Source organism: Saimiri boliviensis, chromosome 13, assembly GCF_048565385.1.
Source record: "Saimiri boliviensis isolate mSaiBol1 chromosome 13, mSaiBol1.pri, whole genome shotgun sequence".
Taxonomy (NCBI): domain Eukaryota; kingdom Metazoa; phylum Chordata; class Mammalia; order Primates; family Cebidae; genus Saimiri; species Saimiri boliviensis.
In genome coordinates, this window is record NC_133461.1 from 77,013,979 (window position 1) to 77,041,254 (window position 27,276).

Below are 27,276 nucleotides of genomic sequence, written 5' to 3' on the forward strand. Positions count from 1 at the left end.
TTTGCGTATAACCTACACACATCCACATATATGTATATTAAATCATTGTTAGATTACTTACAATACATAGTAAAATGTAAATGCTATGTAAAGTTGTACTGTTTTTTATTTGTATTATTTTTAAGTGTTGTATTGTGAATTTTTCATTGATTTTCTTTTTTCAAATATTTTTTACCCATGATTAGTTAACATCATGGGTGAAACCTGTAGATATGGAGGATGTACTGTATTTCTAAACAGCTAGATGAGAGGATTTTGAATGTTCTCACCACAAAGAAATGATAAATGTATGAGGAGATAAATATGCTAAATATCCTCATTTTTTATGCAATATATATTTATGTATTGAAACATCACACTTATGCCATAAATATGTACAATTATTATGGGTCAATTAAAAACAAAAATAAACAGATATAAGTGCTTTTAAGCACTCCAATTTAAAATCATTGTCAGACTAGATTTTTTAAAAATACAAGAACCAACGGCATACTCTGTTCATCAGATACACTTTAAATAGAAGGAAACATGCACTGGAAGTAAAAGAATGAAAAAAAGTATCTCATGTGAAGACTAACTTTAAAAAGCTACCAATAAAAAAAAAATCTGCATGGCAATACTAATATCACAAAATCAGAATTCAAAAGTAAGAATACTAGAGACAACAATGAAAATTGTATAATGTTAAATTCTTTAGTAAAACATAACAATTCTAAAGATGCATGCACCAAAATATAACTCCAAAATACATGAAACACAATTAATGTCTAAAACAAGTAACATAACAACAATAATAACAAACAATAGTTCACAATTTCAACAGATCTCTCTCAAGAACTGATAGAACAAGACAAAAAACACTGTCAACAAATGACTTAACTGGCATTTACATACTCAGCAACTGCAAAATGCACATGCACATATTTAGTGCACATAGAAAATTTAACATCAAAAACAGGCTAAACCATCTCAAGAAAACAATTTCAAAAACTAGAGATTATATAAATATGTTCTCGTTACAACTGATAAAATAGGAAAAAATTAGCTAAAAAATATCAGTATTTGGATTTAAACAGGCTTCTACATTACCTATAATTCAAAATAGAAGTCAAAATAAAAATTTTAAAATATTTTGATCTGAACTATAATGAAGACACAACATAAGATATGTGGAATGCAGCTAAAAATGTACATCTGACAAACTTATACCTTTAAATGCATTAGAAAAGAGGTTTAAAATCAATTATCTAAACTTTCACCTGAAGATGCTAGAACAAAACTAAATTAATAAAATATGTAATCAGTGAAATAGAAAACAGAGATGTAATGGAGAAAAACAACAAAGTCAAAAGCTGTTCTGGAGAGATTCTTAAATTAGATAAGGAGATAAACTCTTCACAAAACTGATCAGAGGAAAAATACCTAACTATTATAAGAAATGAAAGAGGGGACATTACTATACATCCTATAGACATAAAAAAGAATGTTATTAACAACTTTAGCCCACTAGTCTGACAATAAAATGGATAAACCTTTTAAAAAAAATACAGTATCTGAAAAAAACTTATCACGAGAATAAATGGAAAGTGTGAATCGTTTTCTATTAAATAAATTGAATTTTCCTCCCCCCCGAAACAAAACAAAACAAACAAACAAACAGAAACTCCAGTCCCAGAGAGCTTCACTGGTAAACTTTGACAAACATGTAATTGAAAATCTGAATATTTTAGAAAATGGAAAAATAAAGAACCTTTCTCTAATTCATTTTATCAAGCCTCAACCAAACTCTAATAAAGGAATCACATTTGCCTTTAATACCCATGCCTAAGGGTCCTTCACAAGCTGCCTCTCTGTCTTCTGGGCTTGACCCTATGGGTCACTTGGCCAAGGGACAAGAGAAAGGTGGGGGTAGAGAGGCCTGGAAGGGAAGGTACCACCCTTGAAACAAATAGTCCTCCCTCAGAAGCCCAGCTGGGCTCATGGGGAGGATGAGGAGGGCAAATATCTGGATTTACTGGACCTGCATGCAGTCAGCCAAGTCCCATGAGAAGGACCAAGAGGATGAACACAGTACACTGCCCAGATCCTGTCCTGAGTAAGACTGAGTAGGGCCTGACGCATCTAGGGCCCCAGGTGGTACATCAGAGGGGGTGGCTTGGGGCAGGAGGCACAGGGGTAGGAGTAGTGGAAGAGCTCCAGAGAAGAGACAATGGGAAGAGCTGGCAGAGTCAGACGGGGATGGGGACAGCTGAGATGAGTTTGGATGACTATTAAGGGCCCTGCAGGTGCAGAATTGTGGCTCCAGGGGGTAAAGGAAAGGGAAGAAAAAAACAAACACGCTGGCATGCAAATCGATCCACACCAATTTATTGTTTCTTTCAGCTGTGACCAGGGAAGGAAGGACAGCATTTTCATTTTTCAGTGAGACTCTCGATGTTATCCATCACCTTCTGAAGGAATCATTAGTTACTGTGGAGGAGAACAAAGACACATGCTCAAGGTACTGAGAGCAAACTCCTACCACTGTACAAGCAGATGGGGTACTGCAAAGTGGAAAATTCATGTGGCAGGGAAAAAATAATTGTTGAAAGGATCTTTACAATATTGCTTGTGAAATTATTCGACCATGAGTCACTTATTTACTTTATACTTTGATTTCTAGGGAACCATCATATTTAATCAGAAGTACTTGCAAATGAGAGAATGTAACATTTTTTAAATTTTAATGAAATGTTTATAAATGTAACAAGTTCATGTCTTCACATTTTTAGAAATTTAAGTTCACATTAAATTTCCTTTTTTAATACCTTGCAGCCAATTTGTGTGTGTGTGTGTGTGTGTGTGTTGTGTAAACCATATTTTAGCCTTTTGTTCTTTGAAAACTCATAGACCCAAAGCACTGTAATATATGCTGCCTAATGGATAAAATGGTCCTGATTACAGATTTGTTTTATAAACAAATTTACAGAACTTACATCTTGTTAGATACGACTCTTTAACTTCATTCTATCAACAAGAGCAAGTTCTCAATAAACTTAAGAGAACTTTACTAAACTGAAGAAAAAAAAAAAGACTAAGTTATTTAAATACTCATTAGTAACAAGATTAGTAAAGATTGGTCATTTAAATATAGGTCAGTTAGGCTGGACATGATGGCTCACGCTTATAAACCCAGCACTTTGGGAGGCTGAGGAGGGCAAATTGCCTAGGGTCAGGAGTTCAAGACCAACCTGGCCAACCTGGTGAAACTCCGTCTCTACTAAAACTACAAAAAGTAGGTGGCCATGGTGGTACACGCCTGTAATCCCAGCTACTCAGAATGCTGAGGCAGGAGAATCACTTGAACCTAGGAGGAGGAGGTTGCAGTGACCTGAGATCACAGCATTGTACCCCAACCTGGTCGACAGATTGAGACTCTGTCTCAAAAAAAAAAAAAAAAAAAGAATAAAATAAAGAGAGGTTGTTTACTGGTGCAGTACTTTACCAATTCATCTACCCAATCCATACTTAGAAATTAATCATGGATTATGAATTTTATTTTAATTTCATACATGTATTCATTTTAAGAAACATCTTCTAATGTACTTACCTACTGCTTTGTGTTTGGGTATTTTCCTGTGATTTGGATCTAAGTAAATAAGGAAATAACATTTTTAGGTTGACATAATACAACCTGTCAAAGTTATGTTATATTTATTTGTTATGGCAATTTCTTCCTCTTTCCCTTCAAAGTGGTACTAAAAAAGAAATATTTGCCAAATTTGTATTTTTATACTAATTACTACCAAAATTCAAATTCAAACTTATTGAACCTCTTTTTCTTTTCTTTTTTTTTTTTTAGAGACAGAGTCTCACTTTGTCACCCAGGTTAGAGCACAGGAATATGATCATGGCTCACTTCAGCCTCAACCTCCTTGGGACTCAAATAGCCTCCTGCTTCAGTCTCCCAAATATCTAAGGCTACAGCCCCAGCCAATTTTTTCTGTTTCTTTGTAGAAATGGGATTTCACTTTGCTACCCAGACTGGTCTTGAACTCCTGACCTCAAGCAGTCCTCCCACTTTGGCTTCCCAAAATGCTGGGATTACAACATTTTGTAATGTGAACCACCACACTGTCTTTTCCATTTTTATGTCCACAGATTCCTTATTTCTAATCCCCCAACTAAAAGAATGGGAGAGAAAAAGAATGAACTGAAGACAAATTAATCAAGATTAATTTATAGAGAAGATATATAATGAGATGAGTGAGAATATTTAGTGATAATGCATAATTTTACTTCTCCCATCCTTTCCCTACCTTTGCTATTTTGTATCTTCAAAACTTACTGTTGATTTTTCCTGCTACTCTGACTGGGAGACTTTCTTATTTAATATAATTAGTTACTTCCTAAACCAATAAAAAGATTTGTATTTATAGGTGTATGAGTCTACTGACATGTACACCCATTAGATTTCTGGATGTAAAAAAAAAAAATTATTGTTTCACTGTGTTTACCCAAGGAATTGGCTCTACCAACATCTTCCACTGGCTTCCCAACATCAATAAAAATACTAAAAATATAAATATAAAAAGAACAGAAATATCAAGAAAATGCAGTAAGTCCTGTAACAGTAAAGAACAGCAACTATGTGTGCTTAGCTTACTAAGTTTAAATGAAAGAATAACCACAGAATACCTTTCTAGTTATGCTAAACACAGAATAATGGGTTAACATTCCAAATTATACTCCCCAAATCCAGTGTATATTATCCTATGGATGATGCCCTTATCTATCCCTCAATCTAGCTGAATTTATTACTTCTTAAAGAGAATGATAATTATATGATTATGGCATATTTTATGAGGAGAGATAATGTAAGGGAACAATTAGAGTGCTTACACCACTAAGAATTATATGTGCATATGTGAACTTCAAGAGTAACCACTCATTCATTAAGCAAGTATTTACTGAGCATTAACTCTGCAAGATACTATGTATAAATAGGTAAGGAAAATAAGCATGGACATGACCCTCAAGTGATTTCAGAGGCTGAAAGGAGATTAATGTTTCTAGGTGAGCAGAAGATTGGGAGAACTGCAGTGTTTGAGCACTCTATCACAATTCCCTTGGTGACAGTGGCAGAGTGGAAAAAAAAAAAAAAAAAAAAAAACAAAGAAAATCAGCCCTTTCCTCAAACATAGCTTAGAGAAAGTAACTGATGTCTGTAAAACGGTGCTTATGTTAGGAGACATCAAAGAACAACAGAACAGATAAAGGAAACAAATACCGTAGCTTTCCTAATGGATAGGGTGCCTTCACTGGGAAAACAGAAACTATATAACGCTGTGGTATAGCCTAGAAAATTTCACCTGTGGGTACAAAGGATAGTGAATGTATGTGGGTTGAATGTAACTCAAAAAGTTCACTTTAGGAAAAAAATACTAGACAATACAAGAAAATAAAAACTGTAAAATAAAGAAAGCATGATGAACATACCAGTACATATTTGATAACTTCAGAAGGATTGCAAAGCCACAGCTGTGCGTTGTAGGAAACCAAAAGCTTAAAATGAATTCAGAGAATCCTTGTTAACACAGGTGTGGAGCATTGTGGGTCTGTGGGAAATGTAGAATTTTAGTGTGTTTGTAATCCTGTCTCCTGAACTCTTCCTAAGTGGAAATAATCATTGACTCAGTTATTCACATTGAGTTTTTGTGGGTGTAAATGCAACCTGAAAAAATAATATTTCTCCTTTGTGAGTCCCAAAATAAATGATGCAAAATGTTCAGCTTATGATTTAGTTTCACAAAGTAATTACAAATATTTGTATCTTATTAAATTTCACTAGCTTATTTCTTATATAACACAAGAGTAGACAATCAACAAAAATTTACTCAACTGAAGAAAAAAGACTAATTGAATTAAAACTTGTTCTAGAATGGGAAATATTATAAATTATGGCTTCTCAAAAAATATTGAGCAATTATTTATGAATTATCAAACTTTTCATTCTGAATTTTCAACATACTTATTTATAAGTAACACTTTCTATCTTGATTACCTGCTAGTATATGCTTGGGCACTGTCTTCTGATTTGTATCTAAAAATAAATTAAAAACAATGTCTACAAGTTAATACTAAGAGCTTGCCATTTTACACCACCAAGACTAACTATTTAAATACTTGGGGCATGCAAATAAGTAGCATTCTTTTTTACTCAAACACCAAATGCAACATATAGTACAAAATGTAAATTTTCTACCAGAGAAGAGTATCAAGATAGCAGAAGTTTTTCAAATTACTTCTAAGTTAATGTAAATTTAACTGCAAATTTCTAAATCTGTCCTTCAGCCTCCAAGTTAGTTTTGTATTTCTTGATATATAAATTGCAGCAGTTTGTAAATTAAAACTTACAGTTACTTCTGACCAATTTGGCAGACTGGACTAATAGGAAAACTTATCCTTTCTATTAGATACATAGGCAAAAAAAAGCTGAAGATGACAAAAAATGTGTGCATAACTAAGATTGACAGTCACAATGTGTTTTCCTTCTATCATTAAAAAAAAAGAAAGAAATTAGAATCTCAGAGGGAAACCAAGAGCTAAAGCTGAATTAGTTATACCCTAAAAGATGTGGTTTTCATAACCCTAACCTTGAAGGAGTTGAGGACATGGATCTTTATGTGCTAGAAAGCTGGAATGGAGCTGTTTCCCAAGCCTGATAGTCTTTAATGGAAATAGTAAAAGCTGTGACCACTGCACTTCAGAACACAACTAGCAAATTTTCTCAGCCACTTGGAAAGAAAAGGATCATCTAGAGATGCAGGAATCACAGGCCTGCACCAGACCTCAACTGCTGAATTCCACCACCCACAAATCTGAGAGCAAGCATGGAAAACACTGCCACATTCATGCCCCAGGAGAAGCAAACCTGAAATACTCTCCTCTCAATGCATGCCTCTATAAGTTAGGCCATGCAGAATTCCCATGAGAACATTCCCTGCCCTTGAGGATGAGCTTATAAATCTAAAATAGCAAAACAAAAATTCACACATCAAGATGAACAGATAATATAAAAATCTTCAAAATGGAAATATTTGGGATCTCCACACAGATCAAGGCAGGAATGAGGCAAAAGAAAAGAAAAAATAGCTATTAAGAAAATGGAGGATTTGGAAACTGATATAAGGAAGTGAAACAATGTCAGATAGAGAGGTAGAAAGGCGTAATAATACATGAAGAGCCCAGTTAAAAAAACAAGGAGGCTAGGCCGAACGCAGTGGCTCATGCCTGTAATCCCAGCACTTTGGGAGGCCGAGGCAGTTGGATCACAAGGTCAGGAGTTTAAGACCAGCCTGGCCAAGATAGTGAAAAATCTTGTCTCTACTAAAAATACAAAACTTAGCCAGGCATGATGACAGGTGCCTGTAATCCCAATTACTTGGGAAACTGAAGCAGAGAATTGCTTGAACCCAGGAGACAGAGGTTGCAGTGAGCCGACATTGGGCCACTGCACTCCAGCCTGTGTGGCAGAGCAAGACTCCATCTCAAAAAAAAAAAAAAAAAAAAAGAAAGAAAGAAACATGGAGGCTAAAATGAGAAGACCTTCCTAAATATAGTCATTTCCAATGGAGAAAAGAGAAAGAATAAGAGTCAACAATTGAAGACATAGTGACTGATTTAATTTTTTAGAATTAAGAACCTGAATTCTGATATCTAAAGACTATATTGAATCCAGAGCTGTCTAAATAAAAACAAATTGTATCAGAATATATAATCATAAAATAACGAAACATACAAGACAAAAAGGAAATCTTAGAAGCCACCTAAGGAAAAAAAAACCACATTAATGGCAGGGGGAATAAATAATGAGACTGACAAACAGGTTCTCATCACTGACAGTACATGGCACATTACAACAACAGAATGTTACAAGACACTTTCAGAAAAGTCCTCAGCTAGGAGTTTGTAACCATCTAAGCTATCATTCAAAATTAAGTATGGAATAAAAAAAGGATGGTTCAGGCATTTAACACAAAATGTTGATAATGCATAATCACTAAACTGAAACTAAAAGTGTTGTACTTGAGAAAAAAAGGAAACTAAACCTATAATGAAAAATCAATGGATTCAACAATAAACAGTGAGAGCAAAGCAACTGATAAATATGTTTTAAGATTCTAGCAGGTATTAATTTAATATAAAATGACTATAATAGTAATAATAATAGTGGAAGGTAGGATTCTGTAGGTAAAAACCTGGAAGAAGCTAAAAGCCAAATGACAATAATATGCGAGAGTAATGTTTAGAGTTTGCTGATAAATTGCCAAAGATTCTTTTGTTGCTTAGGAAAAGACTAGAAATATTGAAAGAATTTAGACATTTTAAATAAGTACACTAAAGTGGTACTAATGTGACCCATACTGGTGTTGGAGACAGAAGGCAGAGAAATTCTAGTCAGAAAAGGGTGGGTCCCTGGCGAAAGCTCCACCCTCAAGCTGAAAGCCTGAAACCACAGCCCAAAGAGAGAACCTCTCCTCTGTTTTCCCACTCAAATATTGCCTTTTCCTAAACCACCTATGGCCCCACCTTGTCCCATCCTGTGCCTATAAAGACCCCAGACTCAGTCAGCAGAGAGGAGAGGCAGCTGGACGTCAAGGATTATGAATGGATGTTGGAGAGAAGCGGCTTGATTTCAGAGGGACAGCTTGATGGCATAACTTCAGGGAAGAGTCCAGCCGGAGGTGGTCAGACTTAAGGGGAAGATTACCTGCCCATCCTTTTCCTAGCTCCCCTTCTCACTAAGAGCCAGTTTCATCATTCAGTAAAATCCCCCACATTTACCATCCTTCAATTCATTCATGCAACCTCATTTTTCCTGTATGCCAAACAAGAGTTTGGGAGCCAAGAGTGTGGATACAAAAGGCTGTCACACTGTCCCTTTGTCCTCACTGGCGGAGAGCAGCCACCTCACTGGAAAAGGCAGAGGGCCTACTGAGCTATTAACACTTAAGCCATCCAAGCTAAAAGAGCACTGTGACACGCCCTCTGGGGTTTTGGAAGTCTCAGGCACCCTACCTGGATGCTGCTGCAGGGCCTGCACAGATTTCCCTCCTGCCGGCACCCAAAAGTGCTCGCTCTCACTCCCGCACCTGCTCACCTGCGTGCTCCCTTCCAAGTGGTGGAACACACTGGGTCCCAATGAGTGGAGTTTGATCCCGCGAGGCCAGGGCTAAAATGGCCAGCTGGTTTCAGCGCCCCTGCACTCCAGTTCCCACCTCGTTCACCCGTGAGGTCCCTCCCACAAGGAGTTGAGAGCAGCTGGCTGAGTAAACAAAGCACCCCTGTCATGAGTCCCCTGAAGAGGTCAGGGAAATACCCTGCTTCACTGGAATTCATTCCACCTCTCTGCTTTCTTTGGCTTCAACAACCCTTTTACTGACCTCCCACCAGTTAAAGATTATTCCAAAGATAAATGACATGAAAACTATGGTGGATGTTATGTCATTAAAGCACAGCCACCATGTCAAGTGATGTTATTAAAATTCAAACGAATAATTATTCTAAAATGATTCCCTGGTGCATGCTAAGCCAGAAGGCTAGTCCAGTGGTTTAACATTCCAAATTAAATGATTTCTATTGAAATGTACATTTTCCTATGGGTGATGCTATCACCCCTCACTGAACGTAGGTAAATAACAACGCTGGGAGAGGTGTATTATGTTAATAGGGTTTCAGGATGAGAGATGATATACTGAGGGAAGAAAAAATGGAGGAAGCTACAATATCATCAAGGATATATGGATGAGTATGTGTGTGCATACATGCATGTGCACACATGTCTATGTATTTGTCTATTTACCTTTGTGTTTGTGTTTTTGTTTGGTTGCCTTTGTATGTGTGAAAAACAAAGGTAATTATTCATTCATTTCCTTCAACAAATATTTATTGATCACTTACAATACAAACCAAGAATTCTTCTACATGCTAGCTCTACAATCCTAAGCAAGATAGACATGGCCTTTATTATCTGAGATGACAATATAATAAGAGAAAAAGGTCACTGAGGCTTGGTGGGCCTGAGCCCTATATGATAACTCCCTTGCTCACAATAATGAGAAAGGGCATGATAATAAAAATCAACATTTTAAAGACAAACTCATGACTCCAAAGTGTCATTGTAAGGAAAAAATAATAATAATGAGAAAGATTAAAATGAGAAAAGCAGGCATTCTTATTGAAGAGGTAAATTTCTTCTGGAACAAAAGAAATCATACGATCATGTTGTGCAGCTTAGAAAGTTTGCCCTGTGGATCTGGGTGTGTTTGGGAACAGTGGCGGGCTTGGAGGAACCTAGAAAGAATAACATCAGCCCCCTATAAATGTATATAAAAACCGTAACTCAGAGAGGGAGCAGTAAAAACTTCAAAGCATTTTATATCTGCAGAAGAACCTAAAACCCACAATTCCTGGGTGTGGGGAACTAAATACTTATTGGATTATTATAAAAAGACATCCACCTTTCAAGAAATGGAGAGGGACCTAGTAATACTGAGACGCTATGAAAGATGTGGAATTTTTGTTCCTTTGTGGTGCTTTTTTTTTTTCCAACAAATGCTTCTCAAGCTACCCATGTGAGCATTCACTCAGTTATTCATCGGCATACTTATTAGTTTCCAGTTGTACCATCTCCAAATAAAAAAGTAAACTTCCCCTTTGCATGCTCCATGATAAAGAATACAAAAGAATCCTTTTTATGAATTAGCTCCTTAAATATTTCACCAAAAATGTTTTCCTTTGTTTCCCAGAAATAAACTCCCAACACATATTAACTAAACTGCAGGAAAGTAGAGATTGACATAAATACTCACTAGTTACTAGATCAGCAAATAGGTTGTTTTATGGTATAGTACCTTACTAATTGTGTCTATTCAGTTAACAGTTAGCAAGTAATTGTTAATTATCAATTTGTTCATCTCAATTTTTAACACATATTTATTGAAAAAAAAAATGCCTCCTAATTTACTTACTTGCTAGTATCAGCTTGACTGGTGCTTTCTGATTTGGTTCTAAAAGAAAGCAAAAAGATAGTTTCCACATTAATACTCAACAATAACGTGACTCCATAATAAATGAATGTTAGATCATTTTATAACCTGTGTTAATTCTTCTATACCAAGAACCACCACTGATGAATAATGTCAAAAGACTACTAAATTAGCATATGTAAACAAAGTGAAGTTTTTATTTATTCATATACAATGTTCATAAAATGCTTAAATTTCAAATCTTCAACTAAGCAGAAGAACAAGAAAACAGATTTTTTTCCTTTTCACTTTCTAGCACAGAATATATACTTTATTTTAAATGCCTGATTCTGGCCTTCAGAGTCTATCCATTGATAAATAAATTGCTACAGGTTGTGATTCAAATCCACACTAATGTCAAGAAGACTGAGCTGATGGGGAGGTGTGGTAATTTCCCCTTATCCCACACATAGAGAAATAGTGCAAAACAACACTATTTACTAAAATTTTTCAAAAGAAAGGGTCGTTTCTAGTGATAATTAAAAGGAGAGAGAGAATTGAAAATGCAAAAGGTAAATACAAACTAAATCTGAATGACTTTGGGGGTTCATATATCAGCTGCATAAGCTACATCAACTTATCAAGAGTTGAGACCTTCTGGAAAGTTAGAGCTGACCTCGTTCTCTAAACCTGGAAGCCCCGAAAGGCCATAACCACCCATGAAATGGGGATAGTTAAAGCTGTAGCCACCAGACGCAGAGATGCATCAGGGAAATTGCTTCAGAAAAATAAATGAAAAAGGAAAACCAAGAGGCACAGGAACTCTGAGCACTTAAATTGGCTTAGGAATTTGGATGGAAAAATCATCACACAGAGAAACAGGAGCCTTAATTCTTTACATGTATAGGATAAGGACACCAATTCATGCTTCCTATGAATTCCAGTGTAACAATTATTACAAAAATTTATCACACAGGAGGGTAAAACATGACCTCCACAAGGAGGCTTCTGCAAAGCACAGTAGGTTTGTTCATACCAGCATCACCATGAACAAGTGAATAATGCATTGCTCTCTGATGTTGTGATAGCTATGACATCACTAAGCTATAGGAACCTTTCAGCTTCAATATAAACTATGGAACCACCATCATATGTGTGGTTTCTCATTTACCAAAACATTGTTATGAAGCACATGGCTGGATAATTTCTAGGCACTATACATTCTTTTCCTTTACTAATTATGCATGTCTTATCTCATTTTAGAATCAGCTATTTTTTTCCTTGTTTTCTCAGAAAAGACTTCCAGTAAACATTTATTAAATGAAGAAAGGACTAATTTATTAGAAACCAAATTAAAATCCAGATTAGCAGTCTGGATTTTAGTGCATTGCTTTACCAATTGACATTGTTCAAAAATATTTAGAAATAAATTGTGAATTATCAATAAATTCTCAATTTTCAACATGTATCTTAAAAATATCTTCTAAACTACTTACTGGCTGTCATATGTCTGAGTGCTGCCTTCTGAGTTAGATCTAAAAAAAGAATTGAAAACAATGTCTCAAGTTAGTACTAAGAAAACTTGCAAACTCCACGAATGAAAATCAGGCCATTTTATAATTAGTATTAGCTCTTTAAAATACTAATTACTGGCCTGGTGCAGTGGCTCACGCCTGTAATCGCAGCACTTTGAGGCAGGCGGATCACAAGGTCAGGAGTTCGAGATCAGCCTGGCCAACACAGTGAAACCCTGTCTCTACTAAAAATACAAAAATTAGCTGAGTATGGTAGTGCATGCCTGTAGTCCCAGCTACTCAGGAGGCTGAGGCAGGAGAATCGCTTGAACCCAGGAGGCAGAAGTTGTAGTGAGTGGAGATGCCGAGATCACGCCACTGCACTCCAGCCTGAGCAACAGAGTGAGACTCTGCCTCAAAAAATAAAAAAATAAAAAAGACTAATTACTAATAAATAAAATTATGTCCAAAGTCACTGAACATAGATGCAAATAAATAACATTTTTATTTACCCATATACTTTATCCATAAAAAGTGCTCATTTCAAATCCTGCAATGAGGAGAGTATCCAAAAAACACAGATTTGCTTTTTCTGAACATAGAATATAAATTGCTCAGAAAAAAAGACAGATTAGCTATGTATAAATATAGAACATAGATTTGACTTTGAATGTCTGATTCTGACCTTCACACCCCAATTTTTTGTTTTTTATTTATTGTTCAAGAAAAGACAACATTTTATAAATTAAAAGCTAGACTGCTCCCTAGGTAAGCTAGCAGAGTAAGCTGGTAAAACAATTTTTCCTTTCCATTCCTCGCATAGAGGAGTGCCAAATAAAAACACACACACACATGCACAAACATTTGATACACAATTGAGGCTCACAGTAAGGGAAGACTTCTGTTGCCAGTAAAAATGATGAAACTGAGAGCTCACGGGGTAAACAGGAGCTAAGGCTGAATGACTTCAGAAGTATCTAAACCTACAGTGCTACCAGTCATATGAAAGTACATCACATACAGGAGAGAGATCCAAGATGGCTGATCACTAACAGCTCGGGATTGTAGCTCCCACTGAAAGCGCAAAGCATGAGAGGACGCCACATCTTCACATGAATTCTTGTTGCTCACGTACCAGGAGATTCCCAGTGGAGGAGCACCACGGGTCGCCAGCGCGACTCTTGTGACCGGCGAGGCGGTTTTGCCGGCGCCTCGGAGCGACGGTTCTTGGTGCAGAGTCGGAAAAGCACCATCAATCTTAACGCCACTGATTTGGTCGGTGCAGTGGGTTGCTCAGATTTCGGCGCTGAGAATCAGTAAGCTGGACGTCCACTCAGAAACCTAATTACAAAGACGGTGAATTCAAAGACCACAGATGGATAAATTTATAACGAAGGGAGGAAAACGGTCAAAAAAGGCTGAGAATGCCCAAGATCAGAACGCCTCTCCCTCAGCGGGGGATCACAGTTCCTCATCAGCAACGAAACAAGGCTTGATGGAGAACGAGTGTGTTCCAATTACAGAAGCAGGCTTCAAAATGTGGATAATGAGAAACTTCTGTGAATTAAAAGAACTTGTTTTAACCCAATCTAAAGTAACTAAGAACTTTGCAAAAAGATTTGACGAAATGTTAACAAGAATACACAATTTAGAGAGGAATATAAGTGAATTGATGGAGCTGAAAAACACAATAGGAGAACTTCGTGAAGTATGCACAAATTTTAACAGCCGAATTGATCAAGCAGAAGAAAGGATATCAGAGGTCGAAGACCAACTCAATGAAATAAAACAAGAAGACAAGATTAGAGGAAAAAGGATAAAAAGGAATGAGCAAAGTCTCCAAGAAATATGGGACTACGTGAAAAGACCTAATCTACGCTTGATAGGTGTACCTGAATGTGACGAAGAGAATGAATCCAAGCTGGAAAATACGCTTCAGGACATTATTCAGGAAAATTTTCCCAGCCTAGTAAGGCAGGATAATATTCAACTCCAGGTAATACAGAGAACACCACAGAGATATTCCTCAAGAAGAGCAACTCCAAGGCACATAATCGTCAGATTCACCAGGGTTGAAATGAAGGAGAAAATACTAAGGGCAGCCAGAGAGAAAGGTCAGGTTACCCACAAAGGGAAGCCTATCAGACTTACAGCAGATCTCTCAGCAGAAACCCTACAAGCCAGAAGAGAGTGGGGGCCAATATTCAACATCCTTAAAGAAAAGAACTTTCAACCCAGAATTTCACATCCAGCCAAACTAAGCTTCACAAGTGAAGGAAAAATAAAGTTTTTTGTGAATATGCAAGCACTCAGAGATTTCATCACCACCAGGCCTGCTTTACAAGAGCTTCTGAAAGAACCACTACACATAGAAAGGAACAAACAGTATCAGCCTTTCTAAAAAAATTATCAAAAAGAGCATCAATATAATGAAGAATTTATATCAACTAATGGACAAAATAGCCAGCTAATGGCAGTATTAAACTCACATATATTATTATTAATTCTAAATTTAAATTGACTAAATCCCCCAATCCAAAGACAGGCAATTTGAATAAAAAACAAAAACCCATCAGTATGCTGCATCCAGATCCATCTCACATTCAAGGATACACAAAGACTCCAAACAAGGGATGGAGAAAGATTTACCAACCAAACAGAGAGCTAAAATAAATAAATAAAAAGCAGAAGTTACAATTAAGCAACAAAGATCAAAAGAAGCAAAGAAGGACATTATATAATGATAAAAGGATCAATGCAACAACAAGAAGAGCTAAAGATCCTAAATATATACGCACCCAATACAGGAATACGCAGACATACAAGACTTATAAAGAGACTTAGACTCCCACATAATAATAGTGGGAGACTTCAACATTAATATTAGACAGATCAATGAGACAGAAAATTAACAACGATATTCAGGACTTGAACTCAGATCTGGAACAAGTAAATGTAATTAACATTTATAGAACTCTCCACTTTAAATATACAAAATATACACTCTTACCAGTACCACATCATATCAACTTAGAAGTTTAAAAGAAATCTTGGTTGGCTCCTTGTCTGTTATTCTCTTCCCTCATTTTCTTTTATATCTCCATTATTAAGGACAATTATAGGCATACCCATATTTAGACTGCATTCTAGCCCGGGCAATAAAGCAATACCCCCATCCTCTCTCCCTCTTCCTCTTTCTCTTTCTTCCTCTTCTTTATAAAAAAAAAAAAAAAAAAAGAAAGTACATCACATACAATTATGTGCAGTACATAATATATGATAATGATAATAAATACTTGTTTTGGTTTATGTGTTTACTATTTGTTTGTTTGTTTCTTTGTTTTTTGAGACAGAGTCTTGCTCTGTTGCCCAGGGTGGAGTGCAGTGGCTCAAGTTCAGCTCACTACAACCTCTGCCACCCGGAATTCTCCTGCCTCAGCCTCCTGAGTAGCTGAGAGTACAGGCATGTGCCACCATGCCTGGCTAATTTTTTTTTTTTTTTTTTTAAGTAGAGACAAGATTTCACCATATGGCCAGGCTAGTTTTGAACTGCTGACCTCAGGTGATCTGCCCACCTCGGACTCCCAAAGTGCTGGGATTACAAGAGTGAGACACTGCACCTATACCGTCCTTTTTATTGTTAATTTATAGTGTACTCCTTTGCTTATTTAAAAAGAAAAGTTAACTGTAAAACAACCTCTAGCAGGTCCTTCAGGATGTATCCAGAAGGCGGGATTGTCATCCTAACCAATGACAGCTCCAGATATGTCATTGCTCCTGACGACCTCCCAAAAGGACAAGATATGGAGATGGAAGACAGTGATATTGCTTATCTTGACCCTGTGTAGGCCAATGCTAGTGTGTTTGTGTCTTAGTTTTTAATAAAAAAGTTTAAAAAGAAAAAAAATTATATAAAAAAAGCCAATAAAGATATAAAGAAATAAATTTGTACAATGTGTGTTTTGAGCTAAGTGTTATTACAAGAGTCAAAAAGTTTTATACTATTAAAAATTTTAAAATTTGAAAAGTTATAGTAAAAGATAAGGTTAATTATTGAAGAAATAAATTTTTAAATAAATTTAGTGTAGCCTAAGTGTACCATGTCTATACAGTTTATAGTAGGACTCAGTAATGTCTTAGGCCTGCACATTCACTCACCACTCACTCACTCATTCACCTGGAGCAACGTCCATTCCTGCAAACTCCATTCATTATAAATGCCCTATTCAAGCATACCATTTTTTATATTTTATATTATATTTTTACAGTACCTTTTCTATGTTTTGATACATAAATACTTATTCGGTTACAGTTACCTACAGTATTTTGTGCTGTAACATGCTGTACAGGCTTATATACATAAAGTTATAGGATATAACCTAGGTGTGTAGTAGGCTATATGGTCTAGGTTTGTGTAAGAACACTCTGTGATGTTCACATAACACAACCATCTAACACTGTAGTTCTCACAGCATATCCTTGTATTAAGGGACTCATGACTGAATTAGTGTACTGCTTCAATAAACAAACAAATGCGTAGAATTTTATAGATTGTGACAGAAGCCATGAATCTACATATATAAATTTCTATAATAATTATGGGATGGTGAGAGCTAATTACATTGACCTAATTGTTCTGTTCTTTTAACATCAATAAATAGCATTTTGTCCCTATTCATCCTACTTATGTTTCTCATATTTCTTTTCCTTCCTTTCTTTCTTTTTTTTTTTTTTTTCTAGAGCTCACTGGTGATCATGGCTCACTGCAGTCATGAACTCCCGAGCTCAAGCAATCCTCCCACTTCAGCCTCCCAAGTAGCTGGAACTACAGGCTCATGCCCCCATGCCTGGCTAATTTCTTAATTTTTAATTTTTCAGGCACTCTTTATACCTCAGCCTCTCAAAGTGCCGGGATTACAGGCATGAGCCACCATGCACAGCCCCATTCATGCTTTTTAACAATAACTTCAGTTCTCACTATTTTATAAGTCTATGAACTGGACTCAATATTCCCTTTCAGTGTCAAGACACTTAACTACCTATCTTCAATTTTGTAAAAGTCCAAGGCCTTATTTCTTCAAATATTGACTCTTCCCCACTCTAAATTTTCTGTCTCTGAATTCCTTTGTTTCTTAACTGGTCTTTTATATGTTACTATTCTGGTTATCTTGTATTCTGAGTGATTTCTCTAAACAATTTAAAAATCAGCAAGTCTTTTTCAGCTCCTTTATTTCTTGTTTAATGGATTCTTTTTTTTTTTTAACCTCTATGCAAATCCTAAGCATTTTTTTGAAGTTGTTCAATTACCTGTATTTCTTTAGATTGCTTTGGCTGTTGGCATTACCACCTCTTGTGGATTTTTTTTTTTTTTTTTTTTTTGGTAAGGTTAAGTAGCATTGATTGTATCATGAGAATCATTGAGAAATAATCATTGAGAAACATCATTAGGCTACAGGAATTTTTTCACCTTCATTATAATCTTATGGAACTGTCATCATACATGTGGTTTGTCATTTACCGAAACATTGTTATGCAGCACATGGCTCTATAACATAAGCTGGGTAACTTCTAAGCACTAGATATTCTTTTTCCTAATTACACATGTCCTATCTCATTTTAGAATCAGCTATTTTTTTTTTCTTGTTTCCTCAGAAGAGACTTCCAGTAAACATTTATTAAATGAAGGAAGGACTAATTTATTAGAAACTAAATTAGACTGTATGTTAGCAGTCTGAATTTCAGTGCATTGCTTTACCAATTGATGTTGTTCAATAAATATTTAGAAATAAATTGTGAATTATTAGTAAGTTTTTGATTTTCAAAATGTATCTTAAAAACAGCTTCTAATTTACTTACTGGCTGGCATAAGTCTGAGTGCTGCCTTCTGATTTAGATCTAAAAAAAAAATTGAAAATGTCTCACATTAGTACTAAGAAAACTTGCCAACTTCATGAATGAAAATAAGCCCATTTTATAATCAGTATTATCTCTTTTATAAGACTAATTATTAATAAACAAAATACTGTACAAAGGTCAATGAACAGAGATGCAAATAAATAACAGTTTTATTTACCCATATACCTCATCCATAAGAAGGGCACACTTCAAATCCTGCAGTGAGGACAGTATCAAAACACTCAGATTTGCTTTTTTGATCCCTTCTAAACACAGAATATAGATTTGACCTTGAATGTTTGATTCTGACCTTCATAATCCAACTTTTGGTTTTTAATTCATTGTTAAGGAAAAGACTACCCCTGAGGCCAGAGATTGAATAGCACTGCCTTAGAAGGAGCTGATGCCCCAGGACTTTGGATACAGAGATGCTGTAGGTGAACTCTTTAACTAGAACGAAAGCCAGAGGGAGCCATCTCACCCATGAAACAGGAATAATAAAATTTCTGACCAGAGCCTTTTGGAATGTAAGAGGGAAATATGCATAAACAGAGAGAAAATGCATCAAGAAGAGAAGTAGGACTCCCGAGCATCCAAAAAGTGCAGGTTCAGGACCCCAGTTCACAGTCACACAAATGCTTGAACACTATGCATGGCAAAATTTTTAAAATATTTTTTCTGAATAAGATCTTTAGTTGTATGAAAAATATTATACCAATACCATTATACTGGCTGTGGAAATGCAGTTTTCACGTAAGATGTTATCTTTGGGAAAAGCTAGGCAAAGGGTACATGAGAATCCTGTGCAATTTTTGAGAATTTTTGTCCTTAAATTATTTCAAAAAAAAAAAAAAGATTTTTAGAAAAGGAATGGTAAGTAAGATTGGGAAATACACTGGAAAAATCCAAGTATTCACTGACTAAATATAAAGACAGTAATAACAAAAATAACACTGGCAAATTTGGGAGAAATTGGAAAGTCAAATGACAAACAGAAAATGGAAGTAGTTAAATGGCTAAAATCCTTGGGTTATTTCAAAGAAGATTATATGTAATGATTAAATTTAGACATTATATAACATTATCTACAAAATCTAAAATTTAAAGAAAATTACTAAAACAAAAAAAGAATATAAAAATGTCCAAATAGTTAAAGAAAAAAAGAGAACAGAGAAATGAAACCCTTCAAGACCAGCCTGACCGATAAGGTGAATCCCTATCTCTACTAGAAATACAAAAAATTAGCCAGGCATGGTGGTGCACACCTATAATACCAGCTACTCGGGAGGCTGAGGCAGGAGAATTGCTTTAACCCAGGGAGCTGAGGTTGCAGTGAGTTGAGATTGCACCTCTGCACTCCAGGCTGGGCTACAAGAGTAAAATAACATCTCAAAAAAAAAAAAAAAAAAAAAAAACAAGAAAAATGGAACCAAGAAAATAGATAATAGAAAAACTAAAAAAAAAAAAAAAAAAAGCATGGTAAATAGGAAAAAAGTATGATGGCAAATTTCAGCCTAAGCATATGTCATCATGGATTAAGCATATGAACATAACAAACTCCACTAGTGCATTTCATATAAAGATTATGTATAAAACACTAGCTAAATGCAAAGACAGATTGAGAAAAGAATGAAAAAAGATGTACCAGGCACATGTCATTTTTAAAGAGAAAGTTGATACAGCAATCTAAAAGTGAAAATTGTATTTAAGATACAATTCGTAATGATTAAAAGAAAATATAACTAAAACATATAAAGCATCAGAACACATAAAGCAAAAATTTCAACAATCAGAGGGAAAGCTCCAACGCATTGAAAATTTTACTTTGCCTCTCACAGAAAATAAAGTATCAAACAGACAGGAGGAAATAATGGTATGCATAAAAATGATTTGAAACAACACAATTTAAAAGTTTGCCCTAAGAACAGTGGAGCAGATATATCAAGCTTACACATTTATAAAAATTTACTTCATTTTTCATTCCAACATTTGAGTCTAAATCATACAGACAAGTTTCTCAAAATAAGCTAATAAAATTGGAAAATTATTTTTAAAACAATGAAAATAAATTATATAACTGACAACTAAAGACTACAGTTGATTTATTATTTAAACAAGAAACCACACTAGATTTCTTAATATTTTTAATTGAATGTTGACTATAGTTTAAAAATTGGAGAGTGTAAAGAAAATGACATATAAGGAGAAGGTTTTTGCTATTAAAGTATTTCTTATTTTAGAAAATAAGAAAGCTTGAAAATTAATAAAGCATTAAAATCAAGAAATCTAGAGTTACAACAGAGCAAAAGTAAAAAGAATGGAATTGAGGAAAAAGAGCAAAACTTGGTATAAAAAACAATAGAAATATGGAGAATTCAATGAAACTGAAAGTTTTATACATATATTCCAAAATTAGAAAAGGAAATGCATCTACAAAGACAGAATAGCTATTTAAAATTATATATAAAACAATACTAGGTTATGGCACATGGATAATGCCACATGTATTAAAAACACGTAAGATACACAAACATTCAGTGTCTCTATAGGGAAGGAAGGGGATCATACCAGAAGGAATTGCAGCTGCAAATACAATGCCTTATTTTATAAGAGAAACAAGAAAAATATTAACATGTGTTTATTTCCCATGATGACAAGTGAATGCTTGTCATCTTTTTCTCTTAGTGTTTGAATTATTTCTTGAAAATAAAAATGTAATAATCTAAATTATAAATTTCCCTTCTGAAAATTTAACCCAAAGAATATTTTTTAAATTATTTCTTATATGAGTCAGCAATGTGAATTAAAATAGTCTGTGATAAGGCCTAGAAATCTGCATTTTTAATAAATATTTCTGGTGTTTCTTTTGTAGATGACATAGATCATCTCTCTTTGATATGAAAATAACAGATATATGTGAGTTCTTCCTGTCTCTCAACTAACAATTCAATGACTTCGGCAAACTGTGTAAACTACTTCCAAATCTTTGTGTCTTAAAAAGAGGATTATTCACAACTACCTCATAAAATTAAATGACATGTTGATATAATACTCAAAATCCCAGGGATATGTAAAGTATTGCTGCTGCTCATGATATTGTCTTATGTATAACTAGATTCAAATAGTGCTAATGTTTAACTTCAGAACACAAATGCAATTTACTCGCTACTTGAGAATTCCTCTTCCTTGGTGAACCACTTTTTCAACTGTTTCCTTGCCAAAACTATTACGGTTGTCACAATGAGAATAGGAAGAGCAATGGAGAAACCTAGAAGCCAGGTGTTTCCAGTCGTCTCAGATGCTCTTTCCATGATTGAATCTAAAAATAAAAATACAAAAAAGATCAACATAAAAAAATTAATCTACTTTTACTTTCAAGTTGCAACAAATTCATTAAATGTTCTGAATTTGGATTGTTATTCAAGGAACATGAAAAAAATCATTCTAGAATTGTAACCATAATCCTTAGGTCTACCTCTACAACCTTTCATTCTAAAAACATGGAAACCAAATTTTGAAAGTTCAAAAGTCTTCAAGTCTCACAGCAGCTACAGCAAAATCTCACTATAACACTGTAAGTAGGGATGAAAAATTCAGTGATATACAACGTGGGATTGCATAATTGCATGGTTATCCAAAAATTACAAGGTGTATTATCAAAGGAATTCAATGTATTTGTGTATATCCAATTTTTCCTTGGTAGATTGTTGGCTTTTGGCCTTGGGGATCAATGTTTATAAATGGGGCCATTGCAGCATTGCTAAAAAGGGCACTGACATAAAAATTAGAATTGATTCCTAATCCTAATTCTGTCCCTTGCTATCACTGGATATATAGACTTAAACATATCCTCTGAACTCCATGAGAAGAAGAACTTCATTTTGCTCACTGTACATCCCCAGTGTCTAGCCCAGCACCTGGAGCTGGATTATATTAAGACTTCAATAAATATTTGCTAACTCAATGAATGAATGAATGACAGAAATGGAAGATGTGGTGCACAAAAAGAAAAATATACCAGCATCACTTCTGTCATCTCCTAAGCAGAAATTGATAGATTTTTCTGATTTAAATGATAAACTCCTTCAAAGTAAAATCTGGTCTTCTATTCCATTTCTTCTATAACAGAAACACAGTAACAGTACTAAACACAGAGAAAATGTTTTTTGTTTAGAGCTGAGGTCACAGGATCAGTCATAGAGCTGAGAAGGAGAAATTATGTCCCAACTCAAATCCATCTTGAATTATAATCCCCAGGTCTTGCCGAAGAGACCTGATGGGAACTGATTGGATTATGGGGGCAGTTTTCTCATTCTGTTCTCATGATAGTGAGTGGATTCTCACAAGATCTGATGTTTTTGTTTGTTTGTTTGTTTGTTTGTTTGTTTATTTATTGCATTTTAGGTTTTGGGGTACATGTGATGAACATGCAAGATTGTTGCATAGGTACACACATGGCAGTGTGGTTTGCTGCCTTCCGTCCCCTCACCTGTATCTGTCATTTCTCCCCATCCTATCTCTTCCCACCTCCCCACCCCCCCGCCCCTCCCCCGTTTCCCCCCAAAGGACCCCAGTGTGTAGTGCTCCCCTCCCTGTGTCCATGTGTTCTCATTGTTCAACACCCGCCTGTGAGTGAGAATATACGGTGTTTGATTTTCTGCTCTTGTGTCAGTTTGCTGAGAATGATGGTTTCCAGGTTCATCCATGTCCCTACAAAGGACATGAACTCATCGTTTTTGATGGCTGCGTAATATTCCATGGTGTATATGTACCACATTTTCCCTATCCAGTCTATCATCGTTGGGCATTTGGGTTGGTTCCAGGTCTTTGCTATTGTAAACAGTGCTGCAATGAACATTTGTGTGCACGTGTCCTTGTAGTAGAATGATTTATAATCCTTTGGATATATACCCAGTAATGGGATTGCTGGGTCAAATGGGATTTCTATTTTTAGGTCCTTGAGGAATCGCCACACTGTCTTCCACAATGGTTGAATTAATTTACATTCCCACCAACAGTGTAAAAGTGTTCCTATTTCTCCACATCCTCTCCAGCATCTGTTGTTTCCCGATTTTTTAATGATCGCCATTCTAACTGGTGTGAGATGGTATCTCAATGTGGTTTTGATTTGCATTTCTCTGATTACCAGAGATGATGAGCATTTTTTCATATGTTTGTTGGCCTCCTGTATCTCTTCTTTTGTAAAGTATCTGTTCATATCCTTCACCCATTTTTGAATGGGCTTGTTTGTTTTTTTCTTGTAGATCTGCTTTAGTTCTTTGTAAATTCTGGATATCAGCCCCTTGTCAGATGGGTAGGCTGCAAAAATTTTTTCCCATTCTGTTGGTTGCCGATTCACTCTACTGACTGTTTCTTTTGCCATGCAGAAGCTGTGGAGTTTGATTAGGTCCCATTTGTCTATTTTGGCTTTTGTTGCCATTGCTTTTGGCGTTTTGGTCATGAAGCTACCAATGACCTTCTTCACAGAACTGGAAAAAAACACCTTAAACTTCATATGGAACCAAAAGATAGCCCGCATAGCCAAGTCAATTCTAAGCAAAAAGAACAAAGCAGGAGGCGTCACACTACCGGACTTCAAACTACACTACAAGGCTACAGTAATCAAAACAGCATGGTACTGGTACCAAAACAGAGATATAGACCAATGGAACAGAACAGAGGCCTCAGAGGAAATACAACATACCCACAACCATCTGATCTTCGACAAACCTGACAAAAACAAGCAATGGGGAAAGGACTCCCTGTTTAATAAATGGTGTTGGGAAAACTGGCTAGCCATGTGCAGAAAGTAGAAACAGGACCCCTTCCTGACACCTTACACCAAAATTAACTCCAGATGGATTAAAGACTTAAACATCAGACCTAATACCATAAAAACCTTAGAAGAAAATCTAGGCAAAACCATTCAGGACATAGGTGTAGGCAAGGACTTCATGATGTTTTTATAACTGGTAGTTTTTCCTGTGCTTGCACAATCCCTCTTGCTTGCCACCATGTAAGATGTGTCTTTGCTTCTCCTCACCTTCTATCATATTTTTTTAAGTTTCCTGAGGCCTCTCCAGCAATGCAGAACTATGAGTTCATTAAACCTCTTTTCGTTATAAATTTTTTTAAAAAAGAAAATATGCTAAAAGAGGAAGTCAATAATACCAGTAAAGAGAAATTTTAGAAGACATTCGGCTTCAATTATGATATTTTAATGTTAGAAAAGAAAGCAAGACAAGATCAGGCACATTCAGAATAGTATAGCTATAGATAATAAGGCTATAGTAGCCAAAACAGCATGCTACTGGTATAAAAATAGACACATAGACCAATGGAATTGAATAGGGAACCCAGAAATAAAGCCAAGTACAAATAGCCAACTGATCTTCAACAAAGCAAACAAAAATATAAAATGGGGAAAGGATACCATATTCAACAAATGGTACTGGGATAACTGGCAAGCCACATGTAGAAGAATGAAACTTATACAAACAACAATTCAAGAGAAATCAAAGACTTAAATCTGAGCCCTGACACCATAAAAATTCTAGAATATAACATCAAAATACTATTCTAGACATTGCCTTAGGCAAAGAATTCATGAGCAAGAACCCAAAAGCAAATGCAACAAAAATAAAGATAAATAGAAGGGACATAATTAAAATAAAAATCTTCTGCAAAGCAAAATAATCAGCAGAATAAACAGACAACCCATCGAGTGGGAGTGGGAGAAAATCTTCACAAACTATGTATCTGACGAAGAACTAATATCCAGAATCTATAAGGAACTCAAATATATCAGCAAGAAAAATAAACAATTCCATCAAAAAGTGGGCTAAGGACATGAATAAGTAACTTTCAAAAGAAGATACACAAGGCTAACAAACATATGAAAAATGCTCAGCATCATTAATAATCAGGGAAATGCAAATCAAAATCACAATGTAATATCACCACCTTACTCCTGCAAGAATGACCGTAACTTAAAAAATCAAAAAATAATAGATGTTGGCATGGATATGGTTAAAAGGGAATGCTTTTACACTGCTGCTAGGAATGTAAAATAGTACAACCACTGTGGAAAACAGTATGGCAATTTCTTTGAGAACCAAAAGTAGATCTACCATTTGATCCAGCAATCCCACTACTGGTATCTACCCAGAGGAAAAAAAGTCATTATATAAAAAAGACACTTGCACATATGTCTATAGCAGAACAATTTGCAATTGCAAAAATATGAAACCAGCCCAAATGCTCATCAATCATTAATTGTGATATATATACACTATGGAATACTACTCAGCCATTAAAAGGAACAAAATAATAGCATTTGCAGCAAACTGGATGGAGTTTGAGACCATTATTGAGACAGTAAAATACTGTAAAGTAACTCAGGAATGGAAAACCAAACATATGTTTTCACTCATAGTGGGAGCTAAGCTATGAGGACACAAAGGCATAAGAATGATACAATGGACTTTGGGATATTCAGGAGAAGAATGGGAAGGGGTGAGATATAAAAGACTACACATTGGATACAGTGTACACTGCTCGGGTGATGGCTGCACCTAAATCTCAGAAATCACCACAAAAGAACGTATCCATGTAACCTCTTCCCCAAAAACTTATTGAAATAAAACTAATTAATTAATTAATTAATTAACAAAAAGAGAAAAATATTAAGATGGCATGTTTGGTTTCCATTCCTTGAGAGAATTCTGATTACCTTTTCATTACAAATATCAGTTACCTCATAAGTGGCAAAATCGAGCTTAGTTTTAGTGAAGATAAGCAATTTGAGAATTTTATTAAATGGGTATTTAAACAGACAGATACTTGCCCATATCTTCCTCAGGAAATACAGAAAATCCTTTGGAACGTGTTTGGCAGTTTGGAAGCTGATAGCCTGGTGAACAATGGCATGTGTTTTTGGAATTACACACCTAGGATCATTTTGAAAAATTAAATGATTATTTTAAAATATTTTTTCATAGAAAGTGATCATCAAGCTTACTTTTGTACCATTACCTAGTGTAATTTTGTTTATTTAGAGTGACAATCTCACATATCAAATGTTTGCTTTCTTGGACTAAAACACAGACACACACACAAAGCAAAAAAAAAAAAAAAAAAAAAAAAAAAAGCCATAAAGTGAGGCTCTCAATATTTGCATCAAGAAAATCTGACACCTTGAAATGCTTACCCATGAATTTACCATGCAATTTCAAAAATGCATACTTAAATTCTAATGAAAATGTGACCCTCCAGTGGCATGCTGTAGCCAGCATATATGAGTCTATTTCTAAGCTCTCTATTTTAATCCATTGCTCTATATGTCTGTATTTTATGACAGTAACATACTGTTCTGGTTACTGTACCTTTGTACTATATTTTGAAAAGCTTTTTTCTTCTTTTTAAAGATGGCTTTGAATGTTTTATAGTTTCATATAAATTTTTTTAATTTTCTATTTCTTTGAAAAATCACATGGAGATTCTCATAAGAATTGCATTGAATCTGTAGATAACTTTGAGTATTAGGGATAGTTTAACAATTTTAATTTTTTCAATCCATGGAATATCTTTCCATTTTTTGTGTCTCCCTTAATCTTTTTCATGTTTTATATAGCTTTCAGTGTACAAGTCTTTCACCTTCTTGGTTTGTTTTAAACCTAAGTATTTTATTATTTTTGATGCTGTTGTAAATGGGATTGTTTAACTAATCGCCTTTCCTAATAGTCTATTTTGGATGTATAAAAATATAACTGATTTTTGAGTGTTGTTTTTGTGTCCTGCAACTTTACTGAATTCAGCATTTCTTCTACTAGTTTTATGGAACCTTTATGGTTTTCTAT

General features: G+C 35.2%; 1 protein-coding gene across 1 annotated transcript in view; it reads right to left on the reverse strand.

Annotated features, from left to right (window-relative positions):
• Positions 1 to 3,473: 3,473 nt before the first annotated feature.
• The window catches only part of ADAM32 (ADAM metallopeptidase domain 32), a 156,135-nt gene continuing 132,332 nt past the window's right edge, over positions 3,474 to 27,276 (reverse strand). The window contains exons 18-24 of the mRNA XM_039463376.2: positions 26,265 to 26,367; positions 21,581 to 21,737; positions 18,380 to 18,418; positions 12,506 to 12,544; positions 11,013 to 11,051; positions 6,044 to 6,082; positions 3,474 to 3,628 (exon numbers count right to left, since the gene is read on the reverse strand). Coding sequence (XP_039319310.2) covers positions 3,586 to 3,628; positions 6,044 to 6,082; positions 11,013 to 11,051; positions 12,506 to 12,544; positions 18,380 to 18,418; positions 21,581 to 21,737; positions 26,265 to 26,367 — 459 coding nt within the window. The 3' untranslated portion in view covers positions 3,474 to 3,585. The remainder of the gene's footprint in view (positions 3,629 to 6,043; positions 6,083 to 11,012; positions 11,052 to 12,505; positions 12,545 to 18,379; positions 18,419 to 21,580; positions 21,738 to 26,264; positions 26,368 to 27,276) is intronic.